Source organism: Colletotrichum spaethianum (assembly GCF_022836535.1).
Source record: "Colletotrichum spaethianum MAFF 239500 DNA, contig66, whole genome shotgun sequence".
NCBI classification, from domain to species: Eukaryota; Fungi; Ascomycota; class Sordariomycetes; order Glomerellales; family Glomerellaceae; genus Colletotrichum; species Colletotrichum spaethianum.
This window is the reverse complement of record NW_026054836.1, coordinates 109,382-127,379: the sequence shown is the minus strand read 5'-3', so window position 1 is coordinate 127,379 and position 17,998 is coordinate 109,382. Positions and strand designations below refer to the sequence as shown.

General features: G+C 60.0%; 6 protein-coding genes across 6 annotated transcripts; 1 reads left to right on the top strand and 5 right to left on the bottom strand.

Annotated features, from left to right (window-relative positions):
* Positions 1–893: 893 nt before the first annotated feature.
* On the bottom strand, positions 894–4,708 carry ColSpa_12578 (sterol esterase 2; the record flags this gene model as incomplete). Its single annotated transcript, XM_049278790.1, has 2 exons — positions 894–3,371; positions 3,440–4,708. The coding sequence occupies 2 exons, from the start codon at positions 4,706–4,708 to the stop codon at positions 894–896; spliced, it is 3,747 nt and encodes a 1,248-aa protein (XP_049134747.1).
* Positions 4,709–6,351: 1,643 nt separating this feature from the next.
* ColSpa_12577 (uncharacterized protein) lies at positions 6,352–8,225 on the bottom strand (the record flags this gene model as incomplete). Its single annotated transcript, XM_049278789.1, has 2 exons — positions 6,352–7,314; positions 7,371–8,225. 2 exons carry the CDS (start codon positions 8,223–8,225, stop codon positions 6,352–6,354), a joined length of 1,818 nt encoding a protein of 605 aa, XP_049134746.1.
* Positions 8,226–9,813: 1,588 nt separating this feature from the next.
* ColSpa_12576 (uncharacterized protein) lies at positions 9,814–11,331 on the top strand (the record flags this gene model as incomplete). The annotated part of the gene is made up of 1 exon (XM_049278788.1): positions 9,814–11,331. The coding sequence occupies one exon, from the start codon at positions 9,814–9,816 to the stop codon at positions 11,329–11,331; it is 1,518 nt and encodes a 505-aa protein (XP_049134745.1).
* A 774-nt stretch (positions 11,332–12,105) lies between these two features.
* On the bottom strand, positions 12,106–13,521 carry ColSpa_12575 (putative protein lysine methyltransferase SET6; the record flags this gene model as incomplete). Its single annotated transcript, XM_049278787.1, has 2 exons — positions 12,106–12,722; positions 12,774–13,521. 2 exons carry the CDS (start codon positions 13,519–13,521, stop codon positions 12,106–12,108), a joined length of 1,365 nt encoding a protein of 454 aa, XP_049134744.1.
* A 2,461-nt stretch (positions 13,522–15,982) lies between these two features.
* Positions 15,983–16,508, bottom strand: ColSpa_12574 (uncharacterized protein; the record flags this gene model as incomplete). The annotated part of the gene is made up of 2 exons (XM_049278786.1): positions 15,983–16,252; positions 16,488–16,508. The coding sequence occupies 2 exons, from the start codon at positions 16,506–16,508 to the stop codon at positions 15,983–15,985; spliced, it is 291 nt and encodes a 96-aa protein (XP_049134743.1).
* A 106-nt stretch (positions 16,509–16,614) lies between these two features.
* Positions 16,615–16,815, bottom strand: ColSpa_12573 (uncharacterized protein; the record flags this gene model as incomplete). The annotated part of the gene is made up of 1 exon (XM_049278785.1): positions 16,615–16,815. One exon carries the CDS (start codon positions 16,813–16,815, stop codon positions 16,615–16,617), a length of 201 nt encoding a protein of 66 aa, XP_049134742.1.
* Between the last annotated feature and the right edge of the window lie 1,183 nt (positions 16,816–17,998).

Below are 17,998 nucleotides of genomic sequence, written 5' to 3'. Positions count from 1 at the left end.
TGGGTGTACACAAAAGTCGTTTCCAATTTGCGTTCGAGTTAGCTTCCAGGTTTAGCTATTTCTTATTTGGCTTGTAGGGGATGGATATCCCTATGGTGGATGGGTGCTCTTGAGGGCACTCGCGGCGGCATATGAATTCATCGTTTTTCGCGAACCCTGTACATTGTTCACGTCCTTCACGTGGTTGCGTTGTCAATATACCCCCATCGTGCTTACATTCTCTTGGTCCGGAGTGGGCCGTCCGCTTGTTTCGACGGTGCCGGGTCCAGGTGATGTGTTGGGTCGCGTTTTCCGTGTACGAATCCCTGCAATGATGATTGAAAGCAAACGCTCTTGCTGGCTTAAGTTTCCCCGACTAATGCTACTGCCGTCCGGGTGAGTTCCCGTGACATGAAAGTTTACAGGTCTTTCTAGGGATGAGACACGTTTTACACCACACCCCGGGGACCGTCCCGTGGACAGGCGTCTCAACGGCGAAACCTTGTGCAAACGTCAACAAGCATTACTTATCCTTCGGCATCATTCTCGTCTACTGCCATTTCATGGCGGGGTATGGCGATGCACCAAACATCCAGCCAAAGTCACATAGGAACAAGGCGAGGAACCCCTAACACCGCTTCACCAGCGAGCCCGGGATGACGTTTGTGTATTACTTTGCATTACTGGGATTATTGTCTACTCTTGAAACAGGGTCCTCCAACACAAAGAAACGGGGGGTATGTATGTCAAAAAGGGGGGTATAAAGTTGAAGCTTTCCGAAAAGGTCCCCAAACGCCGAAACATCTTGCATGTACCGACATGCCCGGGCGTCTGGCCTCTCGTGTAAAGCGAATCAAAAAAGCAATAGAAAAACAAAGGAAAATGCCGTGTGTGGACGGCGGCCTCCCAAACTCCTAGACCTTGGCCGACCTCGCGCGATCAACGCTGGGCCGGCTGGGTCCGTCCTCCGCCCGAGGAGGCTTTGCCTCAGCCGTGGATCGGTCTCCCGTCGCCACGCTGCCGTTCGCCAGGGCTTTCCCGTTGGGTCCGGCTTGGTTTTCCGCTGCGGCTCTATCCTTCGCCTCGGCGCGGTCCGCCGCCTCGGCCCGCTGCTCTCCGTCCTCGTTCTCGGCGATGTCGTCCCTCTTCTTTGGGCTGTCAGCAGACTTGCGCGCGTCCGTGGACCGTTGCCCCGGCTCCGTGTCTGCAGACCGTCGGGTATCGGCACTGTGCCTCGTGGCGCGGCTCTTGAGCTTCTCGTCCGTCTTGCGGAGCTGCTTCTCGGTGCCGACGACCGTGTCCATGCCCTCGCCCTTCTTGATCGCCTGCAGGGCGCGCTCGGCGACGTCGACGCTCTCAAAGGCGGCGTTGTTCACCCGGTCCTTCTTGGACGGGAGCATGCCCCGGAGGCCCTTCTTCTTCTCCTCCGCCTCGAGGGTCTCCATGAGCTCGCGGATCGTGAGCCAGCCGGACATAACGTCCTTGTCGAGGTTCTTCTTGACGTCGGCCGACTGCTGGCGCCGCTCGCGCTGGCCCTGGACGAGACGCGCGCGGCGAACGACGCGGTCGGGCTGCTTTCTCCGCTCGACTTGCTTGGCGATGCCCTTGAGCGTGTAGCCGAAGGGGCTGATGATGGCGCTGAGGTCTTTGAGAACGAACCCCGTGAGGCCCATGCCGGTGCCCTTGACGAAGCCCTTGACGCCCTCCTTCTTGGCTCCCCTGACGGGGTGTCGCACGAGGCCGGTTGTGCCGTCGTAGATGCCGTAGGCGAATTCTCTGCCGGCCGCCTTGAGACCCGAGCTGATGCCGGTGACACGGGGCGGGCGCCGCACGGTGTCGTCTCCGTACAGGCGGGGGGCGTTGTGGAAGCCTTGCGCGATTGCCATTGACAGGTTCACCGGCGCCTTCGCGAGAGCTTGGGCCGTCTTGCCGAAGCCTTCGCCGACCTCGTTGGCGTATTCGTCCACGGCGTCTTCTACGTCGGTGCCCGTGTCCACGGAAGACATTGTGTCTCGACGGTCCTGCGTTCCGGGTCTGCTGGAAGAGGCATTTCCGTTCGCCTGAGACTGCTCCTTGTTTCTTTCCTTGTTGTTATTGCCCTCTCCGGTTTGGTCACCGTTCGTCGGAGGGTCTTCGTTGCTGATTTCGACGTGTTGGTGGAGGTTGCCGTTGGTTTGGGCGTTGCGGTTCTTGGCGCTCGTGCGCTTGTCCCTGAGGGCTCTGAGCTTCCGCTTCTTCTCCTTCTTCTCCTTTCGTTTGTGTGACGTCTTGGCCAGTCTGTACGGCACACTCCCGATCCCGCCAAACACGTTACCCATTGTCCCAGCAATCGAGCCTGCTATCCCCGTCACCGGCTCTCCTGGACCTTCAAAATCGTTCCATTCGGTATGTCGCAGCAGTCTCAGCTTCTTCCACGACAGTTCGCCGTGTTCGACAATGACATCGGCAGCGTGTGCGCTGAGCTTGACGTTGGTCTTCTTGACCGTCCAAACGGCGGCACGGTCTTTGAGAATGGAGCACCGCATCGAGTTCATACCGGACAGGGTGAGATGGTGGTGGAACGACCTGACGGCATTCTTCGCGCCATCGCCCTCCAACTCGATGTCCTTGGCTACCTTGGCGGCCGCTTCTTTCGCTTCGTCCGTCAGGCAGTACTTGATGCCCTCGGCGAGCTTCTCGGCGTCGAGCTGCTTGTAGGGCACAGCCTCGGGTCCCGCTTTGCAGTTGGACAGGATGCTGCCCCAGAAATGCTGGTCGCCAAAGAACGGGACGACCATGGTCGGCAAGCCGCACTTGAGAGCGATGGCGGTGGTTCCTGCTCCGCCATGGATCACGCAGGCCTTGACTCTCGGGAAGAGCCAGTCGTGGGGGGTGTTCTCCAGCATGAAGATGTTCTCGGGTACGTCCATCTCGTCGCCTCCCAGGCCGCCCCAGCCCTTGGACACCAGCGCGCGCACCCCGGCCAGCTGCACGGCCTCGAAAATCATCTGAGTGAAGCGGTCGGCGTCGTCGACGACGATCGAGCCGAAGCCGATATAGATGGGTGGTTCTCCGGCGTCGAGAAACTTCTCCAGGTCACTGGGGGGCTCAAAGGTCGAGGCCAACTCGAGGAAAACGAAGCCAGAGATGTCGATCTCCGGGCCCCAATCCTGGGGCTTGGGCACGAGCCCGGGGCTCCAGAGGTAGGTGAAGGGGACGTGCAGGCGGTACGTGGCTCCGGGGGCCCACAACGTCGAGACCGCATCCAGGCCGAGGGTCTTCACGCGGAAGTCGTTGACCAAGTCGCCCAGCCCCTGCCAGACCATCATCTCGACCAGGGGGTAAGAGATGAAGTTGGTGTAGCCCGGGTCGACGTTGGACTTCTTGATGCTGGCCAGCGGGTGGGGAAAGGCCTGCGTCGGCGTATATGGGAACGTGAACATGAGATGCAGCGGGATGCCGAGGCCTCGGCGCAGTGGACATGCGCGAAACTGGGCGGGTTGGCGATGATGGCGTCGGCAATGAAAGGGTCCTTCTCCCCCATCATCTTGACGTTGTGCACGTCCTTCTCGTCGTCGGTGGCGTTGATGCAGGCCCTCCAGAATCCGTCAAACATTTCCGCCATGGCCGACCTACGTCGACCGATATCTCCGGCCTTGACGGCGTCCAGCGTCGGAATCATTCCCGGGTTCTTGACCATGAACGCCATCAGTTCTGAGGGGTCGCCTCCGACCGAGAAGAACTCAAGACCCGAGTCCTTCTCGACAAAGTCGCGGAACGCGGGGTGGGTCGCAATGCGGACGCGGTGGCCGTAGTCTTCCTTGAGGATCTTGCCAATCTTCAGGAACGGCTGAGCGTCGCCGCGCGAGCCAATGACCATGATGACAATGTTCAGCCGCGGCGCCGGCTCGCGGTCGGCCGTGGCCGTGGTGGCGGACGACAGACGAGAGACGACGGAACGCCGGTCGTCGTCGGGGCGCTCCTCGCCCTCGGGCGCCGGCACGACCTTCTTCACAGCCTGCCCCAGAGCCTTGGCCAGGTAGCCAGTGTTTGCCGTCTCCTTGACCGAGATCCGCAGACGGCCGTCCTTCTTCACCTTTCCCTTGGTGTTGTAGTTCTCGTTGCCGACGTGGAAGCGGCGGTACCGCTCGGCGATTTCCCTTTGGCGCTTGGCGTTGGCTTTGTCCTGGGCGGCCTTCTTCTCGGCGGGGCTTCTTGTGTCTTCGTCTTCGTCGCCCGAGGAATCGCTCGAGCTCGAACTCGAGCTCGCGTTCGAGCCGCGCCTGTTGGCGGCCCAGAGAGCTCTGTCCAGGTACGACGTTCCCGCGCGCTTGGGCGTATGGCGGTAGCCTGCGTTGCTGGCACCAGCTTTGCGGGTCGGCGCGTCCGTCCTCGACCTCTGGTCGATGGAAGGGCGATTTTGGGGGTTTGTCGAACCGGACGGCTCAGGGCGCTCAGGGGCTAGGTGGTTCGACGAGGGTGTCTTTCGCGGTCCCTTGTCGTTCTGTGGTGCTTCCGGCATCTTGGGCGACGTCGTTGAGTGCGGCGATTTAACATTGGGCGAGTCGATCTCGGGCGGTACGAAGGACGGGTAGACGATGTTGCTGTTCTTGTCCCTCACGACGGCGACGTGCTGGCCCTCTCGGTCGATCTCGTCAATGTGAAGGTCCTTGGGCGGCGGAGTCGCAGCCGACTCGGACTCTGTCGCCGTGCCCAGGGCGAGGTTTGCCGCGGTGGGTGGGTGCGCCATGATGGCGTGTCGGTTTACACGTGCAATTGGTCTTGAATTAGGTTTCGTCGATGGCGATATCTGGGGAAGTTTGTTGTAGAGTGTAGAATCTCCGAGCCTGTGCCAAAGGAGTGGGTTGGGATCAAGGGCGGCGCCTCAGTACGACCATGTGCAACCGACAAAAGGGCTTGGGGCGAAAAAAAGCGAAGGGTGTAGACGTCGCGTCACTGGGTCTTGGCTTGTTGTCAATCAAAGGTTGACGTACGGTACGGAGCGAGAGGAGCCAGAGACATGGAGCAGACCCGGCCGCGCAGAGCCAGGAAGGAGGTGACGGAAGAATTAAAGGAGACAACGCCGACTCCTCTCCTAGTGCCGGGAATATCATATGCTGCTCGGGTAGAGTACCTGAAGGGTTTCACACGAAAAGCAAGCTTGTTAGGGCGGGCTGGACTGAACGGGCTTGCGCGCACCGCTCTAACTGTTTCCAAAGCAGCATCACAGTCTGAGCTTGGAATTCCAGCCCCGGTCCGATGACATCACATCCCGATGGCGTTAAGCTTGCCGGTTGCAAGGATCCGGCCTTGTCAGTGAGGTAGGCCCTGGTCTGTGCGGCGGCTGGCATTGGCTAGACCGGGCTGGCCCGTGCAGTGCTGTCCCGCCTGTGGTAGGCCGGAGACTCTTCCCCGGTTATCAAAGTCGAACGACCGCCTATGGATTCCGTTCTGTCTTGGGCATTTCCTGCGCGGACGTTACCTCGTCGACAGCGCACCTCTTCCTGGGCGTCAATCACATTGTCAGCTCCAGCTAGACAAGCCAGGCACAGCATGACGAGGTATGCAGCCTTCACGGAATTGCGATGGTGAGACCGCACCCCGCTTAGCAAGCTGTTCCCGCCCGAACCCAAATTTGGCTCAAGCCCCTTGGACGATGCACACTTTGCGCCCCCAAACATGCACGATCTGGGACCTCCGGATTTGGGGGGGGGAGGGCGGCTGGTGCTACATAAGCGACCCATGCCTGTCCCAATTGGGCCGTCGTGGTCCAATGAAGCCACAACGACGGAGCACAGCCACGAGTCACTCGCCACATTCCGGCCGGCACTTTTTGCAAAACGGTGATGTCGTCAATATGATGTACGAGAGGAAAAAACTCGTCAGGCAGTCGATTGTTTGGTACGATGCAGCTTTCTGGCAGGGCCGCGATGGACCTCTGGACGTGGCCGTTTCGCACTGACACCGTCATCCCTCCGAAGCGTCCAGGGTCTCAACCGCCCCTTCAGCTTCGCGTGGATCCCGTAGGATGAGACGACACGTGCGACCGTTCACGGCCAGTTGCATTCCGTGCCGTCCGTGATGATTTCTCGGTGAGTGCGCGGTACCGGCTCGTCGCGCTTCTCTACAGCGCTCCGCTCCTAGCCACACCACATCCGTTTTACTCAATCACGGTCGAAATCATTCTTGCCAAATTGCAGCATCGAGCAGGTGAAGGAAATGTTTTTCAAATTCATGCGGCCGCACATTGCTCAGCAGCCAAGGTCATTCGTAACTCATAAGAGAACTCCCACCATGAAACCTACTCCCCAAAATGCAAAACCACTTTCACAGAGCATCTCGGCTTACCCGCGCCGGGGCCCCGTGATATCCGCGGACTGATGTACAACAAGTTTACTGCAGGGGCAGGCTCTTCAGGCGCATCGTCAAGATCTCGAGCTGCTGAGCGACCTCTCCCCCCTGTCCCTGGTCGTCCACCTCCTTCTTCTCGATAGCAGTCAGCAGCGTCTGCGCGGCGTGCTGCAAGGGCTCGACGTAGCGCTGCTCCACGGCCCCGGGCATGCTGGCCGGTACCAAGTGCTGGAAGCTGGTACCGGCGAACAAGAAGTAGGCAAAGTTGGCGACCTGCAGGTGGAAGGGGAAGTTCTGCACCCAGTACTCCCAGAGTGCCGGGGCGTCCTGCTCCTTGAGAAACGCCATGTTGGGGAACAGCGCGTACTGCAGGGTATCAATTGCGTCGGCTGTCGCAAATCTATTTGTGAGCTTGCGCTTCTGCGCGATGATCAGCTCCTCTCTCAACCACGTCACCGCAGAGGCCTGCAGAGCGGAAAAGATGCAGTTCTCGAGAAGGTCCTCGAGGATCTTCAGCCGGTCGTTGTCGTCGGGGTCGTCGTGCAAGACGAGACCCGCGAGCGTGGTGGCAACGTTCCGGACGGAGAGCGAGGGGTGGAAGACGGACACCAGCGTCAGGAGATGGTGGTACGGCATGAAATCGCCGTCCGACGGCGAGATGCGCTTGTAGTTCTCCAGCCAGAGCCCCATCACGACGAGGGCCTCGGTGGTGCCCGGGTTGCCCACGATGCACGACTGCGGGTCCTCGCCAAGGAAGTTCTGCAAGAGCTTGAGGTGGTCGGGGAACATTGTCATCTGGACCTGCTCGTAATCCGCGTCAAAGACCTCCGCCGAGAAGAGCCAGTATGCAACCAGGCACCAGACGCCTCCGGTGGAGAGCTTGATGGTATCGGGACCGAGGACGTCGGTCTCGATGGCCAGCGGGCTGTTGGGGATGGAGCCCTCGAAGATGTCGTTGACGGACAGAGCATGCACTCTGTTCAAGCCGAGGTCTCCTGCAAGTGCCTGGGTTATCCGGTTAGCCGTTCGTCCGTCCGCAACATCAGACGAATTGTACATACCACTAATTGGCCAACCAGAGCGTCCCTCGCCAAAAGATCGGTGTCCTCCTTGAAGGCGCGCAGGACGCTCTTGCGGATCACGACACGCTCCGGGTTGTAGTATTCCAGCAGCCGCGAGGCCCATTCCATGCCTGTGCAGTTAACGTAGGCCTCGATTATGCAGGTGATAAAGGACTGGAGCAGCCGCTTGGTCGTGTCCTGCTCGGTCGGTGCGAGCTGCTCCCTCTGCCCCGCCTCGGGATCGGGTGCATGTTTCGTGGGGTCGCTGTTCGTGAAGGGCGTGTCGAGCTTGTTGCTGGACTGGCGGGTGGGAAGCGGTGGGCGCTTGTCGCCCGAGAGAGATCGGACGAGGGCGATGACCGCCGCCGTCATTTCCGGGTTGCGGGGATGATAAGTGCGGTAGACGCTCTGAAGGGTCGTGTGAACGAAGCGTGAGGGGCGCGCGACGTTGAGGCGCTTGTGCAGGATGCTCAGCATGCCAACCAGGTGGACAAAGGCCGCCGTCGTCGCGGGGTCGTCCTCCTCGTCGGTGGCCTCGTCAACTGTCTTTTCCAGGACCTCGAGGACCTTCAGGATCACCTCACGCGGGTTGCCGAGCTGGGCGATGGTCTCGAGACACTGCTCGCTCCCTTGGACGGGCACGAGCATCTCGACCAGGTCCCATCCGATGTCCTGGGTGAGCTGGGCATCCTGGAGGATGTCGTTGAGGTCGGGCAGGATCTCAGGAGAGAGCACCTCGCCGATAATGGTCAGGTAGGTGAAGGTGTCGGTCGCGGGGGGCTTGGACTCGCGCAGAGCCTGCAGGCCGTTGGGCTTGTCAGCCATGGCAAGGGGAGGATTCGTCGCTTCAATCATGGTGTCGACTCGGCACCTCTCTGTCTGTCGCAAGGGTACGTTGAAGAAGTCTGGGCGAAATGGGCAGCGAGGGAGACGAGGGTGAAGAAAAGAAAAGAAGGCTGCGTCCTTGCGGGTTTCGTCATCACAGCTGGAATCAGTGAGGCCGGAGGAGGACAAGGGTGCCAACTCCAATTTCTCCCCACTAGGCAATATAATTAGCACCTCACCACACAGCAGCCCGCAATGTTGGAGCCCACAAGTAGAGACTGAGGCGGGCGATTGCAGCAAACCGCAGGCCCAGAAATGCCAGCAGTGGGCGCAGCAGGAACCCCGCACTAGCCCTGATTCAGTGAGGATGGGGCGGGGACGTTGGGTTAGGTTGTTGCGAGGGAGGGAGGATGGCATAGCGGAACGCCGAGGGGGCCCCACTGGAACCAGAGACTGCCCCGCCCATGGTGCAGACGTGTCAGTGGACGAGTGCAGTGAAACCCGGCGGCCATCGGGTCCAGTCCAGGTCGGTTCCAGGCCGCAACAGCGGCGAGGGGCCAGGCTTGGCGGTGAATGTGTGTGTGGTCCAACACAGCGTCTGGCCCAGTGCCTGCATTCTGCGACGGTAGATCTGGGAATTCTCAGGAGAGCGGGTGGCAGTGTCATCCTGTGGCAAATCGGCTCGTGTCTGATCTATGCTTGACACTGGGAGCATCCGAACAGAGTGCGAAACTGGACGGTCCCCATCCCCTTTAATCTGCGGGACGGGGAATGGACCCTGAAGGCCTGCCTGCCTGAGAGAGGACGACCACGGTGACTGCTGCGGATCCGTTATCGATAGCAAAGCGGAGACCCAAGATAGGATAGCGGGATGCACTACGATAACACCTTGGCGGCTGGGGAAGGAGCGATGCGATACGATACCTCGATGAAAGTACCCTCGGTTTGCCAGCGCCGTCGACCTTCCTTGTTAGTGTGTTGTGTCACTCTCCTTTTGTCACACTTGGTTCTCGTTTGGGTTGCAGGTTGGTTGCCAGACAAACAAACGAGCCTTCAGAGATACGACTGGTCGAGGTTGGCGATACGACAAAACCCGTCCGAAAGTCTCAATCTCGGTGACTGATTCATTCCCCTCCAACGGAGGTCATCCGGCGCCATCTGTCACCTCCAAACCAACAACACACACCGGTTCCCCGCACCCGCTATTCGTCCCAGGTTACCTTTTCCTCTTACCGACCACCACCGCCCTAACAAGACGGCCTGGCATTTCGGCGCTGAGGAGGTTTCGACCGTCGAGGTACCACGACGGTACATGCGTCGTCACACCTGCCCCCGGCCAGACGCCCACTGCGGGATCCTCCCTCTCGGCTTGGCAGATGTACCCTCTTGTCCAGGCCCTCTCCATCCCACCAAGGGCAATCAGGTGCGCTCCCCGCCTGCCGCTTGCCCGCCAAACGCCCTCCTGTCCGTACTTCGACCTGACCGATACTTAGCGACCGCAGCCTGAGCGGAGTGGCAGGCTACAGCCGAACTCAAGTCAACGTCGTGCCGTCTCATCCTGCAACCTCACCTGCTCTTGTGCAGAGCTACATACAGTCTTTATTCTACACCTCCCACCATGTCTACTTGCGGTGCATCGCCCCCTCCGAGCAGGATGGATAGGTTCTGCCAGCTCCCTCCGGAGCTCCGCGCCGCAGTCGTTGAGCATGTCGTCGACCACTGGCGGCACGGCGATGATTCCGACTCCATCGCCGATTACGCCCTGGTCTGCAAGGAGTGGCAGGCCATCATTGAGCGTTTCAACTTTGCCGTCCTCCGAGTCACCCAGGCCAGCCTGGACGACTTCGAGACCGCCATGGTGGGCTCGAGGCGGGGTATCGTGAAGCAGATCAACCTGCACGTCGAGCTGCCGGCGTACGACAATGATCCCTGCGAAAAGAAGGAGACCTGGGAGGACAAGGCCGAGAACAACGCCTGCTTCACTAGTGCCTTTTACCGCCTCTTCCGCATCATGAGCTGCTGGTCCGTCGACGAGGCCGTCAGCGGAGGCATCGATTTCAGCCTGAGCATCTCATCGCCCAGCGACCTCCGCAACGCAACCTTTGAGCTGTGGCAGCGCCGCAGATGGAACATCAAAGACATCGGCGAGAAGCGCTTTGCGGATTCCTGGATAGACTTTGTCGGCCAGGACGAGGAGTTTGACAGGGTCAACCGCCTGCCTCCCGTCAAGGTAATCCGGTCCTTCACCGTGAGCCCTCAGAACCATCGGGCTCTCATGCCCGCCGCTCACGCCGACATCGTCGCGAGACTGCCGGCGCTGCAAGAAGCCTGCTTCGACATCACCAAGGACCGCAAGAAGGAGACGCGCAAAATCCACTTCAACCGTGCGTCACCCATCTCACCTTTGAAAAGTGTGCCACGGCTGACCCTCACAGAATTCGCCGGCTCCATGAGCAACTGGCCCATCACGCTCAAATCGCTCACCATGGCCAGTAACACCATCTCGTCGTGGCGCCAGATCCCCCACGAGGCCCTGGCCGAAGGAGACAGCGGCGCCAAGCTCTGTGACAAGCTCCGCTCCGCCGCCCAGCACCTCAGGCACTTGAACATCACCAACGTCGTGCGCATACGCGAGTTCCTCCGCCCCTACTGGCCCCTGGGCATGGACGACACGGAGCCCTTCCTGGCCCACCGCCCCTACTATCCCGAGTTCTGGCACCTCGAGACGCTGCACATCTCGTACGGCTCCATCTGGTACAACACGGAGTGGCACAAGCAGGGCGACAACATCAACGAGTCGTCCGAGCTCGTCGATTTCCGCCAGAACGTCTCGCTCGCCGCCGCCCGGATGGCGTACACGATGCCCCGGCTGAGACACCTGACTATCAAGCAGCGGCCTCTCATGTGGGCGGGCAAGCACGAGCTCGAGTACAGGGTCAAGGAGGACAACGGAAAGCCGGCGAAGGCAACGCTCACCTGGACCAGCACGTTCGACTTTAAGCCGTGGGAGCGAACGGTCGAGGCGTGGACCGAGGTGGCGGCTCGGTACGACGGGTTAAAGCTCGAGCCTCGCGTCAAGACCGCGGCGTGGCATACGGATGGTAAAGCGCCCCTGCTCCCATCTCTTACATTTTGAGGATGATCTTGGGTTTGGGCACATACGGAGGGGCTTTTTCTTTTCCTTTTATTTTACTTCGTCTTCTTCTTTTCCGGAGTTACTCTTTGGCGTCGTCGGATTTTTTGACACCCCCTCTCATTACACTTGGTTCATGATACCCGGGTTCTGGAATCGTTTCACGGCGTCATGCATATTGGAGGGACGGCATCAGCGGCCAACTAGAGATGGAAAGCAAGGCCGCTCGAAGGAGGTGTGTGGCAAATATCACATCACAGCCGGCGTATTTTAGCTTCATTTTAGGTAAATATGTCGAATGTGCGGAACACGATTCAGACACGCATGGTCTATGAATTTGGTGAGGGATTCCCGCGGCCTTCCCAGCGGTGCGAGGCATGATTCAAGATGAGATGGTTCTGCTACAAATGCCGCGGCCATCGATTGCCCCGTGCTTCACACCGTCTCACTGCGCAAGCGAGGCTACGAACATGTTAGCGAGGCCATAGCTAAGGCTGGCCAGTCGGAGCTCGGGGCCGTTCACGTCTTGTCCCGCGGCATGTGAACGGCGTGCAGCGGCACCCTCGCCGTGGGTGATCTGATGGCATCGTCATTTCATCTCATCCATGTGGACGCAGATCACGAGTCCCCCATCCCCAACGCCGCTTGTGCCGTAACGCCGTAAATCCCGCCAGATTGATATAGCACACCGGACAAATTGTCCCATCTACAGCGAATGTGTTGTTTTGTAACGCGCCAAACCCCAAACCCGAACCCCGGTTTTTTTGTTTCATTGTATTACTCCTCGCCCTCCTCGTCATAGTAGTTGGGCCTGGCCCCCGGACCCCAGCTGTACCGCTTTCGGGTCCTCAGCATCCAGCTCCAGTGCGACCACGGGTCCTCGGCAAGCTTCATCATCTCGACGACGTCGCCGTGGCCCTCCCACAGCGTCGTGAGGCCGGCCTCGACGGCGAGGCGCGCGTACTTTGTGGCGACCCACGGCTCGCCGATGCCGTTGAACTCGATGGCGGCGAGGGTGTAGGCCTCGCTCAGCAGGCTCCAGTTCTGCTCCTGCTCGTAGAGCGAGATGAGCAGCTCGGCCATCTGCGGCGTGGCGCGCGAGGCGGGCGTGTAGTCGTTGAACTCGTCGCGCAGGTTGGCAATCTGCTCGATGCGGCGGTCCGACTCGTCCGTCTTGAGGCGGTGCTGCATGCAGTGGTGGCACGAGCAGTGGAAGCCCCAGGTCGTGTGCAGGCGCTCGCGGCGGGTCTCGCGCGACTGCATGGGGTCGATGTAGGAGAGCGTCAGCTCCTCGCCGGGGATGATGTCGCGGAGGGCGACGGTGCGCTGGGTCAGGGTGCGGGGGTCGAACCAGTAGTCGACGTTGGGCCGGCAGTCATGGTTCATGCGGGAGGCTGGACGTGTTAGTGGGGTGGGTCACGTTTGGCAAGGAGGGGAAAACGTACTGTTGACAAATACGGCGTAAAAGTCGTCGTCGCGCTTCGAGTCGTCCATCTCGACGTCGAACGAGTTGGTGACGAGGATCTTGTCGACCATGGAGATGTGGTTGCCGTGGTACCCGTGGCTCGACATGTTGAGCCACTGGCTGCGGTGGTGGAACGGCAGGTAGTCCACGGCGTGGGCCTGCATCTTCTTCATCTCATCGACGGGGATGTGCGTAAAGGCCGCGTAGTCGATGAGAAGGCTAGCCGTCTCCCGGAGGATGACCTCGCCGCGCCGGATGGGGATCGTGGCCACCAGGCCGTAGTCCTTGCCGGGGACCTTTGCGACCTCGAACTTGGGCAGCGGCTTGTTGGCGCCCTCGAGCTCCTCGGGCCGCGTGAAGCCCCAGCTGCGGGTGATGTGGGCGGCGCGCTCGGCGTCCGTGATGATGGAGATGCCCTTGCCGCCGTAGTTGGCGGCGTGGTAGATGCAGAACTCGGGGCTCTCGGTGCTGTTCTTGAAGCACGGCGTCGTGTGCGTCCACGCCGAGTGCGACGGCGACGTCTTGGACGTGCTGGCGAAGGGGAACTGGTCTCCGCGGCCGCTGCCGAGGAGGTCCGCGCCGTCCTTGTTGCGGCAGATGGGGTTGCTCGAAGAGGCCGCAAGCAGCTGTGAGGAGATGCAGATCTCGCCGGAGCTCGACGAGATGACCTTGGAGTCCCGGAAGGCAAGGGCGGAGCCTGCGCCCAGGAGCACGAGTGAGGGCTTCATGACGAAAGGAAGTGGTATCACAAAAAAACAAAAAGTCTTGGCCGTGATCTACACAACGCGGATGGGAAGAAGAGAGAGGATGAACCCGAGTAGAGACGCAAGAAAGAAAGAGACGAGGAGAGAGAGAGAGAGAGAGAACGTGGAGAGATGGGAGACGCTATCTTCGTCCCATTAATCAATGACAGCCTGTGTCCGTCAAAGAGGCAAATCGAATGCAGGCACACGGGATAATTCACATTAAGTATCCGCATCCCAAGAAGAAAGAGTGAGCAACAAGACCCTTGGCAGCGCCTCGACTTTGAAGCATGCTGCGCAGGACGACGGGGGTCGAGCTCGACGCAGGCTGGACCAGCGTTTGGGATGCTCGCGGGGAGCAGCAGGATTGGAGCTTGGGAGAAGCCAAGACGCGATGGTGATGTGCGAGTGCGGGAGACGTGACAAGGTCCGCGAGCTTCGTCGAACCCCGGATCCCTGGACCGCCAGGCTGTGTGGCCTGTGTCAAGCTACAGCCGAGTCGCTCGTGTCTATTTTAGCCTTTGGGACCTACATGAGAGCCTGGCTGGCCTCCCGGTCTGGCCCTCTCTTGACCTGTGCCGTCGAACCGCAGGCCGCTCGCCGGACTACTGGTCGCGACCCCCTGGGGACCGTGGGACGGGGCCAGGAAACAAGACTCGAAAAGAAGGACGGGGACGCCCGGTAAATCCAGTTACATTTTCCGGTGACAAGGAAAGGTTAAGCGATTCAGGATCGTGCAGGAAACCCATCCTCGACGACCCAGTTGGACGCCGGCTTTGTTTGATCGCTTCACTTGCGGTGGAGGATGGCGCTTGGTGCCGTAGGCCATGCATGCACTGCAATGTTTCCCGTGTCAAGACCCTCGCTGATGGGCGCGTTCAAGGGGTTGTGCGCTCGTGTCAGAAGTGTTGCAGGAGCTCTCCGAATGGGTGGAGAATTCGACCTTTTTAGGGGTAAAAGAGGGAAAAGACGGAGAGACGGGGGAGGATTGGGGATCAGACAAAACAAGTGAGTGACACTGATCGGCGGGGAAAGGCCTTGGCCATCACTCATGCCCTCTTGTTGCTCCACCCCCTTGGCTCTTGGCTTTGACCCAGCGAACAACCTTCTATGCAGGGTGGTGGAGCGTTTCCAAACCGCTTCCGTGGGAGTTTCCCGGCCCCGGAAGGGGGAAGGTCGAAAAGATGTGAGGGAAAACACTCCGACAGGCCCAAAGGTCGAATAGAGTTAAATCCCAGCAATGCAGCACGCTGGCCTGGTGGTGTCGCTTGCGTTTGGTCCCCACCCCCTCCCTTTTCTCCGGGGCATCTCTTCTCGCTTATGGAAATGGGACGGGATGGGTCGACTTCAGCGCTGCTCCCATGGGGGACGCGGGCAAAGATGCAGGTCGATGACTTGCCCCTCGGAATGGCCTGCTGCCGCCAATACAGTCGAGGATAAATTGACGACGACGCGGGCTCAGGGCCACCTGCGCCCATTGTGGCGGCGGCTAAAACATCCGCTGCACGATCCTCGAACTCCTCCGAGGCGCTCTGGTGCCGTGCCATCCAGTGAGGCAGGACGCCGGCATTCATTTACAAATAGTCGTGAGGCCGCACATCAGCGGCCGCACCTGCTGTGCGGGGTTCGCCAGTCATCCGAAATGACATCCAATCGACTCATTCCGGGATGGTGGGCTCGCTACCGAGCACCCGTAGGTTTCGTCGCATGAGTGCAGGACCGAATACCGGCGCCAAGGTGGGAGCGATCGGGCGGGTGCCCGGAGATCTGCATCGGGCCAACTCCGAAAATAAAGTGGACCACTCGGATCCCCGGGCAAGGTTGCCAACCTCCATTTTCAACGTTAAGCTTGTCCATTACATCAGTCCCAGTATAGTTTGACCCGAAGCCGAAAACCCAACCAAAAAAAAAGCTCACTTCGCAACCTTCTGGAAGACGCCGCCCCTCCTTTTGGAACTGCTCAGCAACGCTCTCTGTCTCTGCGGCTGGGGATCGATGATCCCTTTGTCACAGTAGAAAGTCTCTGCTCGCGACCATCCACCTCAACACCCCACCCTCCGCCCCTACTCCGCACATCCTGATACCTGGCCGCGTCGGCCTGGTTGTGCGGGTCCCCGGCCCCCCCTCGCAGCCGTCGGGCTCCGCCGGCTCCTACAGCTTGTTCACACATGTCCACCCTGCGCTCTTGCCCACAACTGCCGGGTCCCGTGCTGTAGCGCCGAATTAATGTTATACGGGTACGGTGCCTGCTCGAGCAGCGGCTCTCCGATCGTCAGGAACCCGCTATTCGTGAAGGCAAGCCCCTTGTGCCGCAGCACCGCTCCCGTGGCCCGAACTTGCCCGTCGCCGTGAGGACGTCGGCAGACGTGCCGCATTGCGGAAAGTGCTCCCAACGCCTGCGAGCTGGCGACCCATCGGCACGAGACCCATCATCTCGGCCATCTCGTTATAGACCACGCCCCGGCAGCCCCGCGCCACCGACGATGATCGGCTCGTAGGCGAGCGAGTCCGATACCCTCGAGGGCCACCTCTCGATCATACCGTGGTCGTCGAGGTACTTGCCGTGATCGGTAAAGAAGAGAGCCACAGTCAATTCCCCGTGGCCCAGCGCCTTGGTGTGCGCGACAACGAGCCAGAAATGGTCGTCGAGCCGGGAGATCTTGCGTAGTGCGTCGCCATCACCTCGGCCCCGGGCGTCGTATGGTGAATGCCGTACCTTTCGCGGTTGAGCTGCATGTATCGAAGCTCGTAGCCGGTCTGTCGCGTTGTGTCAGTCGAAGTGTCCAATTGAGTGATGGAAGTTAAACTCCCACCTGGTCAGCCGGGCTCGCAGGCTTGCCCATTTGACCGCGACCATACATGGGACGGACAGCGCGGAAAATCAATGTCATAAACAACACTCACAGCTTGTCAGCCGGCGGGTGCTCCAACCACTTGAGCGCGCCCCTCACGACCGCGTCGTCACAGTCCATGGCCGCGGCGGGGTTCCTCAGCCTCTTGTAGAAAAGCGTTTGCCAGAGGCCTCCTTTGTTCTCTGGCTCCACTTTGGCATCACCCCCAAATCCCGGCACAAATTACCTAGGTCGTCTCGAGAAACCTGTCCTCGTCCAGCAGCAGTCCCGTCACCGTCGGCGCGAAGGTGTTCCCCCGAGAAGCGAGGCACACAATGTAGTATCCGCCCCTCCCGTGTGGGGAGACGGACAAGTTGGGCTCCACCGGCTTGATGAGGTTCTTGAGCAAGCGATGGCCCGAGGCTTGCGGGTGGTTGCCCGTGAACATGCTGCAGCGGTCGGTGTTGGGCGTCCTAACCCTCTGTCGTCCGTCAGCAGCGAAGCGAGTCCACCTGCATGCAAGCCGCACCGACCTCGTTCCTCTTGCAGCCCAGCGAGCCGTAGCGGAGCTGGTCTGGCATGGAAAACGAGGAAGGCTTATCCGACTTCAGCCCGCTGGGCTTGGGGGGCTGCTCATAGGGAGAAAGATGTGAAGAGGGCGCCATTGTGAGAGCTGGGTCAAGAAGGTCCTGGGACGAGGAAGCTCGCAACTATGTAGACCAGATCACATCTGAGACCATGCAGAGCAGATGTTGGGAGTCCAGGTAGAAGCCGCCCAATGGACGAGATCGGGGGACTACGTGTACATCACGTCCAGCCCAAGCGCTCCCATGGGTATACCATCGCAGCCCACATCTTGTCCCACGCGTCAGCATCGACTGGCCGAGGCGACGATCGACGAAGCGACGTGCATCATCCCCCGCGCAACCGATAGCCGCTGCGATCATCTGGCCAGACCCGGCCTATAGTGGAACCCGCAATGGAGCCAATGAGAGCCGACAACGGGGGCATTCCTCGTCCGTTTTGGGGCATAAGTCGGGGCGGTCGATGCGATCGCCGCAACGGCCTTCCTCTGCCGTCGATCATGCCCACAGCGGCTGGCTTGGGTGTTTGCACGAGGTGAATCAGCAATTGGCTTCGCCGGGGCTTTGAATACCGCAGTAAAAGAAACGCTGTGCGCCCTGTCAGTCGTGAACGAAGTCACCCACAACTTGCCGCCCGCACGGCCGCTTGTCCTCACCCCAGAAAACGGCTAGGAGGCCAATTAAACCAGGGGCCGGACCTCCGCCGGAGAGCCCATGCGGGTGGGATGTAACATCCGGCGGGACAAGATCGAGGGAATCGGAGCTTAGGGGTGGCTCGTTCTATGTGGGAAGCCATGGTCACCGGCTGTAGTCAATTGGTGTTAGGACTAAGGAAATTATACAGAATTAGAATATACCAAATATTCTACAACCCGGCATTTCGCCTTCACCACACGGTGATTCCTGTTTTCGTCCACACCGCGGGACAGGCTTCCCGGGTGGTCGTTATATATATACGTAATTGTTGCGCCCAGAGCCATATCCTAATGTCGATGCACGATAACTCCACAGAACACTGGCCGATCCTCCGTTTGCGGATCATGCATT